The sequence below is a fragment of the Sparus aurata genome, chromosome 12 (assembly GCF_900880675.1).
Source record: "Sparus aurata chromosome 12, fSpaAur1.1, whole genome shotgun sequence".
Taxonomy (NCBI): domain Eukaryota; kingdom Metazoa; phylum Chordata; class Actinopteri; order Spariformes; family Sparidae; genus Sparus; species Sparus aurata.
The window spans coordinates 3,646,025-3,662,994 of record NC_044198.1 but is presented as its reverse complement, the minus strand read 5'-3'; the positions used below and the strand labels follow the sequence as shown (position 1 = coordinate 3,662,994).

General features: G+C 38.8%; 1 protein-coding gene across 1 annotated transcript in view; it reads left to right on the top strand.

Annotated features, from left to right (window-relative positions):
- LOC115592456 (ras-specific guanine nucleotide-releasing factor RalGPS1) overlaps nt 1-16,970 on the top strand; it is a 115,245-nt gene that overhangs the window by 27,812 nt on the left and 70,463 nt on the right. The window contains exons 2-7 of the mRNA XM_030435186.1: nt 1,700-1,839; nt 9,232-9,336; nt 9,632-9,682; nt 11,145-11,228; nt 12,064-12,153; nt 14,520-14,612. Of these exons, the coding sequence (XP_030291046.1) occupies nt 1,783-1,839; nt 9,232-9,336; nt 9,632-9,682; nt 11,145-11,228; nt 12,064-12,153; nt 14,520-14,612 (480 nt within the window). The 5' untranslated portion in view covers nt 1,700-1,782. The remainder of the gene's footprint in view (nt 1-1,699; nt 1,840-9,231; nt 9,337-9,631; nt 9,683-11,144; nt 11,229-12,063; nt 12,154-14,519; nt 14,613-16,970) is intronic.

Below are 16,970 nucleotides of genomic sequence, written 5' to 3'. Positions count from 1 at the left end.
AGATGGCAGGCGAGGCGGAAATAAATGTACCCTCCGAGGCGGAAAATCGGCGGACCAAAACAGACCCCCAATTTGCCGGCCTCGGTCTAAAACTGCGGACCGAGCCACCAAAAGGACGGGCAAATTGGCGGCTTGGTGCCCTGTCTCAGAATGGCTAGTGTAATTGGCAAAATAGTGGTGGCGCAATATAGTATGTATGTCAATCGCTGCTGCAGTTTCTGTGGGAGGGATTGTTCATTATGGGGGGTGGATGGAGGTAACAGCTCTAGGGGAGAAGCTGTTTCTCAGTCTGTAGGTGGGGGATTTTATTGTCCTGAACTGTCTGCCTAGAGTAGCGTTTCAAATAGGGAATGGATAAGGTGTGTACAGTCCTTACAGATGCTGTTTTCTTCAGCCTGGCAGCATAAACAGTGTCCAGTTTAGGAAGCTCTGTCCCAGCGATGCGCTGGGCTGCTTTACCCACACGGTGCAGGACTTTGCTTTCGGCAGCAGTGCAGCTGGCATACCACACCCTTGTGCAGTTGGTCAAGATGCTCTCAATGGTACTCCTGTAAAAGCTGACCAACAGTTTCCGTGGGAGCTGGGCGTGTTACAGCTTCCTGACGAAAAACGGTCTCTGTTGGAAGTCATGCTATGCGGAGTCGAGGTAAAGTCTGAACAAGTGAGTCTTTTGCGGAAGATGGCAAGTGACTCTGCTGTCCTGGCATTGGTCTAGAGTTTGTTTCGCCACTGAGGCGCCAGAATAGAGAGGAATCGTGATTTCACTGAGCGACCTTTATTTGCTCTCAGCGATGGTGGTACCAGCCGGCCAGCTGATGTAGTGGAGCGAGGAGCGAAGAGCTCGTGCTGGGGCGTGTGGTCTAACAAGTGTTTGGAGGTAGATGGGTGCAGTTCCGTTGACGGCCCTGAAGGCTAGTCCCATCATCTTGAATCCGATATGTGCTGCATCAGGAAACCAGTGATAGTCATGGAGGAGGGGAGTCACGTGAGAATTTGGGTAGATTGAATATGAAGCATGCTGCAGCGTTCTAGATATGCTGCAATGGCCAAGAGCGAGTTGCTGTAGTCCAGGTGGGAGATGACTAGCGCTTGGACCAAGAGTTGCGTTGCGCCCTTTGTTAGGAAAGATTGGATCCTGTGGATGTTAGGGGGGCAAATCTGCAGGATCGGGTCACAGCAGTGATGTTTGGGGTGTCTGTCATCGAGGATTATGCCCAGGTTTGTGCAGGCTTTGACACTTGACACTCCATGTCATGGCATCAATATGTTTTCCACATCTTGTATGGTTTAATGGTCAGATATTTGGGTAAATTATGCTATCAGTGGCAAATGTGGCTTTGAGTTGCTAGCTTTGAGCAGAGATGTGGAGTAGGCTTGAGGCCTAATAAACCTACATTTTTTTACGGCACACCTCTGGATTTCAGTCAGACACTGGCTCAAGTTACATCACCTGAGCCGGGATCTAAATATACCTCTATACCACTGCTGATAACTGCAAGCCACATGGCTATGTGTCTTGATTCCGACTGATGTGATAGTGCTGCTAAAAAACGTGGCAGCTTGAACTAACACACGCATATACAGAAGAAACTGTTCATAATGCTGTAAAAGATTTTACTAACTTTAAAGCTACTTAAGGGGAAATATGATGCACAGATCAGATTTAAAGATGCTTAAGACTTGTGTCTTGTGTTTCCAGGCATGGATGAGAGGTTATGTGTGTCCCTCAGCTAAAGGCTTCTGTCGCCCTGACCTGTGCATCCCACCAGTCCCTCTGTGAGCATGTATCGCAGGAACGGACTCTCGGATGGCACCAGCATCAACTCAGTCACCTCAGAGGTAAGAACCACTGCTAGTCTTGTTAAGTTAGGCCTCAGGGCTGAACAATTTTGATTTGTTTGTCATAACTGCTGTCACAACTGGTCTCTTTGGGTCATAAAAAAGTGGGAGACACATCACTCTAATGAACTAAGTAAGTAACTGAAATATAACAAAAAAAAAACATTGGATGTAAACAGTCAGCATGAGTAACAGACAGTCAGCGTGAGTAGCAGACAGTCAGCGTGAGTAGCAGACAGTCAGCGTGAGTAACAGACAGTCAGCATGAGTAGCAGACAGTCAGCGTGAGTAACAGAGTCTAGCCTTTATAAGCGTGGTGACACAGGGCTGTGGTGGCACCAGCAGGCATTGATGACCATACCATCCAGCACAAAACTGCCAGAAAACACACAGACACTGCTGAGACGAGCAAAGTTCAGTTTTGATCCATCATGAAGTTCCACAAATGAATTTCCATGAACTGTGTTTAACAACTTAAAGGGAAACTTCGACCTCAGTTTCTGACTTAATCATTCATAAGCTGCCATTTAAAAATATTTTCCTCAGCCAAGGAGGATGTGTTTTTGGTTTGGTTTGTTTTCAACAAACTTGGTGTACGGGTGTAAAAAGGGCCAGTGAAGAACCCTTTAGATTTTGGAGAAGGTCCAAATCACAGGGATCACTAATTATTTTTCACTTTCAAGATGTTGCGAGATAGGGCACCCTGCCCTGGTGCAATAAATGCCAGAGGCCTACATCTTAAAATCCAGTAGATGGTAATAAAGTTCAGTAGAAACAAAAACACAGCTAGTTGTAGAATTATGAAGACTCCTTATCACAATCCACATTCGCAGGCACCAGTAATCCTCTGGGGTAGTCTGCAGATGTAGTTGCTCAAATAAACAGTACCACAATGGGAGCAGAAATACACATACAGATATTATGAAATTGTTTTATTACTAACAAATTTAAAATGACTTTTTGTCATCCTTGCGATGAACATAAAGTTTTCCATAGCAACTGCCTTTAATAATAAACTGCTATGTCCATGATGTTATTTCAGTCCAAGCATTTGGTATTTCTTCCATGATAATTAAGTGCGAAAGTTAATACATAAACATATTTGAAATATTTACAATTTAAAAATGACATTCTATATGTACAGTTGAGATGGTGAGGCTTCAGCCTGGCGCAACCATGTTTTGACATAATTCCAATGGTTATGGTCCACACATATATAGAGGTTGCACTTTGCACAGATTTGTATATCCTAGAAGAGTGGACTATTCGCGTCCAGGAGGATTATTGGCAGTGTATTTAGAGAAGCAGAATTACAGCTTTTGTTTACAGTTTTCATGAGCAGCTAACTGCATTGTCATTAGCAGGGCAGTTGCAGTCTTAATCCTCAGTGATAAAAGTGATGTACAGAATAAAGAGCCATTCATCTCTGATGGTGAGTGCTGTTGTATCCCCACAAAACAAGTTGAATCAGATGTGTGTAAATATGGATTCCAAACTAAAGAACCACAGCGAGATACGGTTACAGTACCAACATTTATATATCCTTTATTTGTTTAGGAAAGACTTAATGATCTGATGATAGATCTGCAGACGGTGATCTGTGATAAAAAAAGGTGTCTAAAAGAAGATGTCCTATTTCTGAAAAAATACTTGAAGGTGAAAGTGACTCTAGTGTGTTTAGGTGGAATTTATTTGTAGTTTTTTATGATTATCAGGATAATATCATGAATCACAATTTTGTTGGACAGACTATTCATGTCGTGTTTATTGGAAAGATCAGCTTTTCTGCCTTTATTTTCCACCTGTGCTGCACTTGCACATAGTCTTTATCCAAAGCATCCAAAAGAATGACTTATACAAATTTCCTCTTGTACATGAGAAGTGCACATGTATAGTGTTTTTCTACCATACCAAACAAAGCGCTTTACAATTGGCCTCATTCAGTGAATTTACACATACACACTCCCACATCGACAATGATAGAGCTTCCATGCGAGGCGCTGACCTGCTCATGAAAAAAGCAACTTCGGCTTCAGTATTGGTTTGACATTTGGACAGAAGGATAGAACCGCTCATGGAATGAACCCATCCTATTGTTCTCTTATCCAAGTATTATTTATAACCTTTCCATTTAGTGTTTTTGATTAAAATTCCAGAGCTGAAACTTATTAACCCTGGAAGGATAAAAAGCCAACATTCAGAGCAGATTGCCTCAATGCTAAATAAAGAGGCTAAGGGAAACTTCCGTGGTATCTCTGCCATAGTATTATATTTTGAAAGGGGTAATATTCCAGGAGCAAAGAATCTGTTTTTACTTAATGGAATCATTGATTCACTATTGTAACCCAGTGAATCACATTATGTAAATCCTTCATATTTTTAAATAAAAATGAGAAGAGAAAGAACTTCATTGGCTGATTTTGTTTCTGCCTAAACAATCTAAATAATCAAACTCTCTGATTTCATGACTGAATAAACACACTGACCTTAAATGACAACACAATTTAAACTGCTCTACTTTGTTTATATGTGGCGGACCCTGCCACCTTTCCAGCTTCAAACAGTGTTCAGTGACCTTATTTTCCTCTGAGAACAGCTTACTCAGTTTATTCACATATAGAAAAAAAAAACATATTTCTGAGTTTGTATAATCACCTTACAATTTTGTAAATACTAAAAAAAACACTCTTTGAATAGTTTTTTGTCACCTGATGATGACTGTAATAGTGTGAAACCATTGACTGGCTTGTATGTGGCCTCATCCAAAAGCACATGTTCTGCTGCATGTCTTTGTGCACATGCATGACAATATACAAAAGTTGGGACCCAGACAACAAACTATTGCTCCTTAGTTTAGATAGTGGTCAAAGGGGGAGCCTGGCTGAGGATATCTTATGTCTTGTATATGTGTGTTCATGTGTGTTCTTGTTAGTTTAGTATAGATGGAAAAAATCATCTTGTGTCAAAAAATCTGAGCAAATTCTGTGAAGTTTAAGCCAAACTGTCAGTGTGAGATCTTTTTATGCGAAGTTTGCACTTCGCTAAGCTGACAGAGAGGAGGTGGAGGACCAGGGGAAAAATATGGAGTGAAACTAAATTGATATAAATGAATGAATATGAATGATGTAGGTGCAAACTTGGATCCTTGTTAATTTGTTACTTTCCTTATTATCATTAGTGAATGATAAACATCGTAGAGCATAAACATTTTGTGTTTCTATAGTAGGACATGCGAAAAAATTCTGAGAAACGCTGCAGTGGATAGAAAAGAGGCCCGTAGATCATCAAAATCACAAGGAATTATTGTTTGAAGATCATAAATGCCCAGATAAAGTGTTAAGGGCAGTCTGACCATCAGTGGTTGATTATACAATACATCACTGATGGCACCTTAAGTAAGATTTTGCAGTAGCAGAGTAATGAGACATTTTGCGACTGTGTTTTCTTTTTTTTCCCTCCAGTTGAATATTTGAGCTTCACTGTGTAGAATGATGTGTGTGCAGTTTGACGCCAGAAGCCACATTTCCAAATTCATTGCTCAAAGTGTAAATGATCTCTGACTTCTGGTGGTGCAAGGATGAAGATGGCTGCATATAAATTCCGCTCTCGACTGAACTACCAGAAACCCCCCGTCAATCAAGGAGATTTATTTTTAAAGTGTTTATTAAAACATGAAAATGGGTTTTTCTCATTAGCCTCCATTCCCAATGTCATAAACGTAACCATGGACAAAAATATGTCTTAATTTAACTGTTAGACTTCCAGAGCAGTTTTCAAGAGGACATTCAGAAACAACTTGGTGAAATGAGAACAGACATTAACCAGAAGATGGTGGAGACGGCGAGTAATATGGAAGCTACGTTGCAGAGAATTGAAGAAGCCGAGCGGTGCATTGGAGAGGTGGAAACATTTGGCAACCCAGGTGCAGTAAATCCAGATTGACTTAAAATAGGGTTATTGAAAAAATAACCCTATAATAATAGGGTTTATAATAATAAAAGCTCATTGAACTTGAATAACAATTGTGTTGCAATAACATTGGATTTATGGTATCAAGGAAGGGATGGAAGGGACCTCAGTAGTTCGCTTTGTGGAGAATCTTATAAAAACTGAACTGGGAGAGGCTATTGGTCTGAACGAACTAAGCATTGAATACGCACGAAGAGCACTTGGACCCAAACCCGCCAAGACTGCCACCCCGAGATCAATGCTTGTGAGGTTTCTGAAATACACAACCAAAGAGAAGATTATCAATGCGGCGTGGAAAAAAACCATCACCGTGGACGGGAAAAGGGTCTTTTTCGACCACAGCTACGCAACGATAAAAGGAGAGGAGACTATGTGCCAATTAAGAGAGTGCTAAAGAGGAGGGAATCTGCTGAGGATTTATGAGCAAAGGCCTCCACTGTGACCCCAAGGCTGACTGAGAGAACATGGTCAGCCTCCCGCTGGGACAAGGCAAAAAAACACACTGCGCCGAGACAGAGGGCAGTGTCTGCGACAAGCTCCATGGATTCCAACAACCGCCTTTAATGGACACAGATGTTACTGTTACTGTTAATTCACCTAATTTCAGCATAATATCAACATTCCCCGACCACTGACCTTGTCTACATCTTTATTATTGAAAACTGGACAGTGACAGTAGGCTGCATTTTCTCTATGAATGTTGAATTTTATTTTATGTAATTTTTTTTTCTTCCCCTACCCAAACTGTAAATTAAGATTAAGCTCTCCGCTGTCCTATACAAGACATTGTTTGATTTTGTCTGGCCAGGGATTTTATTTTTAATTTGATTAAGGCAGTCAGCTACCCACACAACTATCCCAAGGGAGAATGTCCCCCTACACAAGAGGTCAAGGGACGACGTCTTTGATGTATGCCCAATTTTTACTTACTGGTAGTTCTTATTATAGCTGTTCAATGCTCACTGTTCATAGTTCTTGTTCATTGTTATGGGGGATTACAAGTGAGTGTCTAAAAGACCTCTGGTTTACCAATGCATAAAAAAGAACTTAAGGTAACTCTTTAATGTGAATGGCTTGAAGAGACCAATTAAGTGGAGGAAAATTATTTAAAAGGCAAAAAAGGAAAAGGCGCAAATTATATTCTGGTTAGAAACCTATGGAGCCAGAACAGTGACTTTAAAATTTGGCATCCAAAAAAAAGTTGGCATTGAAAACAAAACCAGTACTGAAAAAGGAAACATTGTCATTGAAACATTTGTATTGAAAACAGTTGTATTGGCATTGAAACAAGTATTGGCACTGAAAAAAGAAAGTAATTCAAATAATTCAAAACCGAAAATCTTATCATTTTATTTTATTGGGATTTTTTGTATTTTTCAATGACAATCTTCCGATTTTTTCTTCATGTCACTTTTTTTTCAGTGACAGATTTTTTTTACAATGTCAGTTTTTTTTCAGTGTCACTGATTTTCAGTTTCCACGCTCTACTTGCCCCTCCCCTCAGGCCCCTCCCTCTCGACGCCAAAACAGTGACAGAAAGTTGAAACTGCAAATCAGTGACACTGAAAAAAAAACTGACAATGTAAAAAAAATCTTTCACTGAAAAAAAAGTGACATGAAGAAAAAAATCTGAAGATTGTCATTGAAAAATACAAAAAAATCCCAATAAAATAAGATTTTCGGATTTGAATTATTTGAATTACTTTATTTTTTCAGTGCCAATCCTTGTTTCAATACCAATACAACTGTTTTCAATACAAATGTTTCAATGACAATGTTTCCTTTTTCAGTACTGGTTTTGTTTTCAATGCCAATTTTTTTTTTGGATGCCAAATTTTAAAGTCACTTTTCTGGCTCCATAGAAACCAACAACAAGTCAAGAACACAAAAACATAAAGAGGTTGTACTTATTATTCATCCTTGAGAACAGGATACACGAGGGTGTGGCTATTCTGATGCCAAATTCTTTTCATTTTGAACTTTTGTACAAACCGCCATGATGTCTATTCAAGGATCGATTTATATGAATATCAGTGAAAGAAATCGACAAGGCTATCTCCTCCTTGAAATCCTGCAAGTCTCCGGGTACAGACAGATTTCCAGGAGAATGGTAGAAGTCACTGAGGGAAAAATTAATACCATTAATATTATGCCGCCATTTTAACCAAAAGAATGTAGGAAGCGATGCTTTTTTGATTGATGAGGACCAATGTGGATTTCTTCAATGTAGACAGACCCAGGGCAATATAAGGAGGACTCTACATACCATTGACTACATAAAAAAGGAAAAACTAAGGTCTGTCCTACCCAGCATAGATGCAGAAAAAACCTTTGATTCAGTGAGGTGGGGGTTTCTCCATAAAGTTATGGGGAAATTTGGTTTCCACAAGAAGTTTATAAAGAGCATCAAAACATTATTCCGTATTTCCAGAGTTGAGGTCAACGGACGTCTGTCTAGAACCATTCACCTGCAACATGGCTGTCGCCAGGGCTGTTCAGCCAGTCCAGGGCTGTATTATCTATTTATTGAACTGCTTGCCCAGGCGATAAGACAAGATTCAGGTCTAGGAAGTATTATGATAAGAGGTACACAGTCGTAATATGCCTTTTTACGGATGAGGTCTTGGTCAGTCTAAAGAACCCAGAGACTGGAGTTCCAAAATGTAATGGATTTTTTGCAGACATATGGAGCCTTTTCAGGTTACTCCCTTAACATTGATAAAACACAAGCTCTAGTGTTCAATTTGACCCTTTTCCCCTGGATTTTGGTAATAGAATAATAACTATTGAAACAAATATTTTACCCAGACTCCTTTACTTGTTTCAGTCTTTACCCATTCATATTCCTGATAGGCAATTAAGAGAATGGGATAAGGTGGTATCTTGATTCATTTGGAATGGCAAAGCCCCTATGTGAGATACAAAACTCTAAAGCTGCCAAGGCACAGCCAAATGTTTATTAGGGCTTATAATGCAAAATTGTCTGGTAAAATCATTGGTGAATTATACAAGTAAATAATTAAGCTATGAGGCCACTCAATAGATTAGATAAAGGTAAAATGGGAAAAACAATTGGTTTCTGAGCCAATCCCGGTCCAGTATTATACAAACACGTACTGTATGATGTCAAGACTTGAAGCCTCCAGGTTACAAACATTGAGAACCTGGATTTTACAGTGAAGTAGGAGACATCATTGTGAAATGAAAAACATATATACTTCTGCAAAAAAACATGACAAGAAACATTAGAGAATTTGTACTGTATGTATGCCTAATACGTGTGTGGAGGTTGACATTCTACATTTTGTCATCCTTGTTAAGATAATAAATCGTTTGTTGTCAAAAATTCTCCCTTGTGCCCCAGCAGCAGGGTACACAGGTAAAAAACAGTTGCTATGACAGTTTAACGTGTGTTTCTCTCAGGCTAGCAGCAGCTCTGATTCTCTGGATGGACCTTGTGTGGACTACGCCAAGAGCTATGATGCAGTTGTCTTTGATGTGCTGAAGGTCACACCGGAGGAGTTTGCTGTGAGTATGCTTCATATGTCACTCAGTTTTGATGCAGCATACCAGACCGAACAGATCTCACCTGAAGCTCACTATGTCTTACCTGACATGCTCGGGAGGGTGGAGGTTGGCTGTCAGCTAACAGCATTCTTTTTGAAGAACCAGAGTAACTGTACTGTTTACCCTATAAATAGTGTGTGTGTGTGTGTGTGTGTATAACAGTATTATATTTTATTATACTATACTGTGTATAGTATATTGTTTCTTAGCTTCCTACATATTGAAAAATAATGTGGATATCTTTCTTGTTTGTCAGAGCCAAATCACTCTGATGGATGCACCAGTCTTCAAAGCGATACAGCCAGAGGTAGGAGGGCCCTGTGTCAAGAGCATAATTTCCATTTAACATTGTCCAGCTGCGGTGTAGCCCTTTAAATGACTGTTTGTTTGAGGTGTTTTGCTAGTTCATCTCATTTCTTAATAATTATCTTTTTGATAACTGTTAGATACTCTTACCAGGCAACAACAGCTCTTAAGTGAACAGCAATAACTTGTTACATTTTACTTCTTTGAAATAGTTGTACAAAAGAAAGTCCCAAAGAAAACCTGTTATGTTGCTCTTATGACATTCACAGCTGTCACTCAGCTAAACCCAGACTGGCCTTAGTGGTTGAACTGTCCACTGGAAACCCTGCGTGACCTCTGTTAGCCCATGAAATTCTGTCACTGAAGTATTTGCCTCCCACCACAGGCCCTACACAGAGTGTATACAGGGAGGAGAATCAGGCAGAGATGGTTGAGACATCATGGAATGAGAATTATAAATCAAATCCAGAAGAAGCTTTCACAAGCACATGTTGCACGTTTTAATTCACTCATACAACATGGCCTCCGACTTGCATTTACAGCTGCACAGCCATGAACTTTATTTTTCCTATTTAATTTTCAAGAGTGGCCATGCCTGTTGAGCATGCTGTTTAATGCGTCCAACACTCGATCCATTCCAAGGTCTCTCAACACACTCTGGCTAGAATCCTTATGCCTTAAAGTTCCAGCTAGTTCCAGTTCCTTATTTAGACCTTATCTTCCTGATGAAAGCAGCCTGCTATGGATGACATCATGACATGGTGATTGGTTGACAAATGACTGGTTTGTGTCAGAGAATGTGAAATACCAAATCACCAACACACACAAGTTTGGGGAACAAATTGGATGTCAGATTTAATACAACCCTGATTCCAAAGCTTCAGATTTAGACTGATGACATATTGTTTTTGATATGAAACATTACCATCTTCCATTTTATAAAGCCTAGTCATACTTGGGAGCATCGTTCACTCTTGCTTTCACTAATGTTTATTACATTCTGTTCATCAAACATATGAGCATGCCATACACAACGCTGCCTTAGCCCATGTAGTAGTATCCCTTTTTAGAATCAATTCAGCTTTTGATTTAGTGCTCACTGAGGGATCAGAAGTCCCAAGCTTTCACTGTTTGCTTTTGACCATACCCTTATGTCGCCTGACTCTCTGGATTCTCTTATATCTGTATTATACCACTGTAGATGGTGAAATCCCTAAGTCTTCATTTGAGTGCAATTGAATTGAATGTTGTTCTTGAACTGTTGTTTCTTTCACACCTTGAAGATTTAGAGCTCTGAGGGGAAACACTGACAATATGTAATGATTTTTCATGAATGTGATCTAATCTGAGGGTATTTCATATTGGCACAAATGGTCACCTGTCACTGGCTCAAGTCCAAAAGTGCGGTATTGTCATTGATCATTGCACTGGTAGTGGAATTGGTTTGATTTTCTGATTTGCAGGAACTGGCCAGCTGTGGATGGAACGGGAAAGAGAAACACAGTTTGGCTCCCAATGTGGTCGCATTCACACGCAGGTTCAACCAGGTATGTCTTATAGAAGTTCTCATAGTTCAATCTCTTATACATGTCAAATAATTACACTAATGAAAGTTACTGGGGAGCCCAATTAGCTCACCTGGTAGACAGTGCTGCCCAAGTTAGTCCTCAGCCATCGGCCAAAAAAAAATCAACAAATACAGGTTCAGCTCAAAAGACACAAAAGGCTTTATACAACTTTTTAAGAATATATTTAGTATTACTCCCCAACAGCTGGAAACAAACTGTGATGCCTAAAATTAGTTTACAGGATGATTTTAGCCACCTTTACATAAGAACTCCAGTCAATATCCAGAGAATCAGATCAGGATATTCCCCATGTCTGCCTGTTCATGCAGCACACAACAGAAGATTTTCCATGTCAGATGTGTGTAAACAAGTTGGAAATATGCTGCATGGTTCAGGTTAGGGGTTGCGTCTGGGTAGAAGCATGTAGGAGGCAGGATATGATGCAAAAGATACTCTGCAGAATCCCTTTCTCTTGATTTGGCTGAAGATTTGGCAATGGGCCCGAACTGCCATGAGCATATTTCTTTCTTCCTCCGGTTCACAGGCATTTTATCTGTCCTCATTGTCGGTGTGTAAAATAGCTCTTCTACTCTTTCTTTCTCTATCATTGGATATCTGTATTCTTCCTGGTACGTTCCAGTCACTCGATGTGCACATCATCGACATGTATTTCAATATCAATTTGTTGTGTCTACATCTTTTGGTTTCTCTTGCAAGTCTCCAACTTTATTGGAATGCAATTCTAAATCAAACTGTTACACCCAGACTTATATGTTAGTGCGATTATATGTTTTAAAATGTTGCTATGTTTCAGGTGAGCTTTTGGCTGGTGAGAGAAATCTTAACTGCCCAGACGCTGAAAATTCGAGCTGAAATACTCGGCCATTTTGTCAAAATAGCAAAGGTGAGTTCAAATTACTGAATAATGCCAAAGTGTTTTACTCATAAAGAGCATCTTTTTTGTGTTACAGATTTATTTTGTAGCACTAGATATAAGTAAGTGATATTGTGCAGTTTAAACACTGTTTATCGTGTACATGTATCTATATATGTGTGTATATATATGTATATAATATTGTTGTTGTCAACTTCTTTCTTGCTCTGTTAACAATAGTATTAATGCTCAGTTTATCAATACATGCAGTGCTGTACAAAGTAAAGTCGTAAGTCTTGTTAACATTCTATGATAACCATCATTAATGAAATATAAACTGATAGTTATTTCATTCTTAACAAACAATGAAATCTTTATAAATCATTTATAAAGCAATTGTAAATGTTTATAAACATCAGTTTTATAATTGCATCCAAATGTTTATAGATGAAGTACACAGAAATGATCTATTTACAATGTATTATGAACATCAGTTGCAGCCTTTCAATATACAGTTACTTAATAAATAGTTTAGAAATTATTCAGGTTAATAGCAATGGTTGTCATAATGTTACCAAAGTTACTCAAATACAATGTAGTTTACATACAGAAAAGTATGTGATATTAAATGTATTAGTAACAATTATCTTAAGTAATCAATTAAATGTATTGAAGTAAAAGTAGAGTATTTGCCTCCAAAATGTACTGGAGTGAAAGCATGAAATAGCAGAGAATGGACGTAAATGGAACTAAAGCTAAGTAATACTATATAATATATTCGATCAGTAAATATATGTTTTCAGAGGACAAATGATGCTGTTAATCTTCAATGTTCCAATAGAAAGCATTAATAAGATTAACAATAAGCCCATCTTCAGGCATGGTTATGTGTTCAGAAATGAAAGCCTGCTGCTGTTTTACTGTTTCAGTGTGGATTTTTATTTCATGGGTCACTGCCAGTCGCTCATAAAACAATGAGGTAGTCTGTGATGATGCAGCATACAGGAGCTACCCAGGTACTTTATTGCATTGTGTGAGCAGTGATGGAGAAAACAGACACACTGATGGCAGAAACACAATGGTGTTTCTCCTCTTGTGGTCTGATCAGGGAACAGAAGTAGAAGAAGTTTTTCTCCGAGGTCAGAGTGTGGGATGGAATGGAAACTCGGAACTGCCTCTTCTTCAAAAATTGGCAAAAATATATACGACTGAGATGAAACGTGTGAAGCATGCTTCATACATGTGACTGTAACCAATTCCAGATCGTTTCACTATAGTTGTACTGTAAATAACATTTATATAGTGAACAAATCATCCCCCTATAGGGAATCGCACTGCATTTTGTCATTAGGTTGGAATTCCCACAAATATTTTGATTTATTGAATATTACATCTGAAACAGTCAGATCAAATCAAGGGAGTTGTACTACATTTATCTGATTTGTTTAAATGTGTAGATTTGAATTCTGTTTCCCATGGATATGTCTACCATCCACCCTAATTGACCTGCACAAAACAAGTTTTACGAGAGATATTTCATCGCAGTCTTGTGTCGTGATTAGAGTTGACATTCAAAGTTTGGGTGGATCCCACAGGATTTTCCAGTAACAAATATGGTAATTTCATTCTTAAGTTTGGGGACTGGCTGTACTACTGGTTTCTTTCCTAAGACATCTAATAGTGGATAATGAGGTTCGCAAGTTATTACAACAGCTGTCAACAGACTGAATTTCTGATAGATGCCCTTTTATTCTTGTTAGATTTAAAAGCATAATTGTGCTCTATAACAGTACATGTGGCATTTCATTCCACAGATTAAGCTGTAGATTTCTATCAGTAATAATAAGACTGGACTTGCCAAGTGCATTTATGAGATCTGGGAAAATGTTGACATTGCTAAAAAGAAGTAAGCTTGATAGATATATACCATATATAGATATGTTTGGAAGAGAACATGAAAATGAATGATAAAATTAGAACATGTATCTGTTGTAACAATCAAAGTTTACTGACCACTTCTTGCTCCAGCTGTGACTGGTTGTAAGCTTGAGCAGTTTTCTTGTCGTACTAATGATGTCACTAGGTATTCTCATGTTTTCTCATCTAATAAGTTAGATTGGTGACTACAGTGTTATTATGACTGAAATAAATAATTGCAACATCTGGCAACATGACGGTGTACAAGGGATTGCGTTTTATAGACTGCTTCTCAACACTTAAGCCATGGGGGCACCTGCCCTGTTGTTTTTAAAGACTCGTGATGTCTAAGTTAAGCAGAGGTAATTACTGGAGCATTCTTCAGTGCTAACAGAAGTTGTTACACCAGTTGTTACACCTGTGGTAATGCAGTATGTAGTACAGTACTGCATGTTGTTCAAATCTGTGTTTGTTCCCAGAAACTGTTGGAGCTGAACAACCTTCATTCTCTGGTGTCAGTGGTGTCAGCTCTGCAGAGCGCTCCCATCTTCAGACTCAGCAAAACCTGGGCGGTAAGTCATCCGCTTCATGCACTACTAAAACAATAGTGCTGGTGCTCCTTTTTCAAACAAGTGTGTTAATTGGCCACTAATTATCATGGTGACTACAATTAGAATTTCTACAGGGAAAAAGTGCTGGCAGTCACAAGACAAATATATGTAAAGAAGAGCCTCTGATAGTTGATGTACTCGAGGTCTTGCCACTGGGCAGGGATCTTCACAAGATCCTGGGCAGTTATTGCCGGCTAACAAGATCACACACCTATCAAAATGAATGGAGAAAGCCCTGCACCTGAAGGCTGTTGTCATTTGCCTGCATTTCTGTATGTGTAACTTTGCTGTAACCGTTCATGTAATTGGAAGCTAACCTGAAGCCAGATACATGATGCTCTGGTCAGGTAACTAACCTTAAACCACAGACCCACACCCTGCCAGACTTCTCTGAACAAGATTTGAAAAATTGTTTGTTTTTTAAATCATATCCTCTGTATGAAACTCACCATGTAGAAACAACAGCTCATATATAATATTATGAAATATTTATATAATATACTGCAAGTTTTAAAAAACTTTCCATCTGTCCTTTCCTGGACCTCAGTGTTGTGCTGGAGGTTTTAGGTGGATCAGATCTTCGTGGAAGGTTGTTTGTGATTTTTGAAGATCATTCCTCAGAGAAAATCGAGATAACACGTGGTGCTTAGCTGTCTACTCCATATGATTTACTTCCACAAACCAATCCTATTCTTTATGTTTCTGAGTACTAAAGTGTGGCTGGCTGCTCCTTTTTTCCCCAAACAGGTTGTTTAAATGATTAGTTCCATATCACATTCAGCTGTTTGTGAGCTGTGAACTCTTATAGACCTTTTCTCCTCCAGGCTATTCAAATACAGACTGTTTGGTCCTGGTTTTAATATTTAAACATGACTTCTGTTTTTACACCACTTGATATAGGACCATGAAAAGTGGATGCTCAGCGCCAAGACACATGGAGAAACCTGGCTCCTGTTGATGTGATTTTATGAGCCAGTACAGAGGGACACTTTCTGCATCACTACAAGGCTTTTCATCACCCACATTGTATTACAGATAAAGTGAGATGAGAGGAGTGGAATTTGCAGGGTTACCAACTCAAATCAACAATGAGGAGATCAAAGCTGTCACGATAGCGGATTTTCATTACATGATTATCAAACCCTACAGATTTCAGTCACTGTATTATTGCAAAATAGATTGAAACACAAACAGGGAGGTTGAGACAGAAGCATGACGTTTTAGAGTCTGCTAACTTTTACACCTTATTTTCACCCTCTACTTGATATGCAAATAATTAAAGGTCCCGATTCATTGCTATTAAGTTTATCAGCTCCAGTTAGTGATTTAAAATGATTTTGTGTTGAACGTTATTCCAACCAGGGCTGCAACCATCATATATTTCTTTAAATTTTGATTATTCTGCCAGTTTTTGCTTGCCAACATCATACATTATCAATTCACTACTTTACAAGACAAGGAAAAGCCACATACCTTAATATTTGATATTGATTTGATAAAGCATCCTTTACATTGCTTTTCAAAGTAGACATAAATGATTAATTGATTACCACCATAGTTGCTGATTCTTTCTCTGTAGATTGACTGACTAATTGTTTCAGCGTTAATTCCACTTATGCATGTGATGCCATCAGCTACTGTCAGTTGTTTCACTTAAGACTACAGAATCACTACCTCCAATACTGTACATTCGTCATGTATCGAGACAAGATTCAAGATTTTTATTGTCACTCTGGTTGTACACTTTTCTAAAATCATTTTGCTTAGAGACTCTACTACAGAAATGGTAAATATGTGTTGGTAAATTAAATTTATATTATAATAATGATGATGATGATGATAAAAAATGTAAAATGAAGTTGGATGATAAGTTATCACATCAGCGGTCAGCAGACTGAATTTCTGATGGATGCACTGTATTCTTGTCAGATTTAAAAGCATAATTGTGCTGCACATATTAAGTTACAGAATAAAAGCAGTGACATTTACTGTAACGGTGATGTTAATTAGTGATGCTTATTTATTGAACAAGAAATGCGCGTGTGTATGTGTAGTACCTCTGTCCCCCTCCCACAGTGGATTCTTTAACACAGCTGTTTTTACTCCCTCATCTGTGGCTTGAGGATACAGACCTGGAGAGTTGCAGCTGGTGCCAGTAGGCCAATTGGCTGTCTTTGGGCCATGCATGTGCTCACATTAAGTGTTGTTGGTAGGGTGGTCACCAGTTCATTGGTTCGTTTAGTATTTCTTGTTGATTTTCAGTTGTTGATTACTTGAGACTTTGATTTATTAATAGATCATTTGAGCGCAGATCTTCTT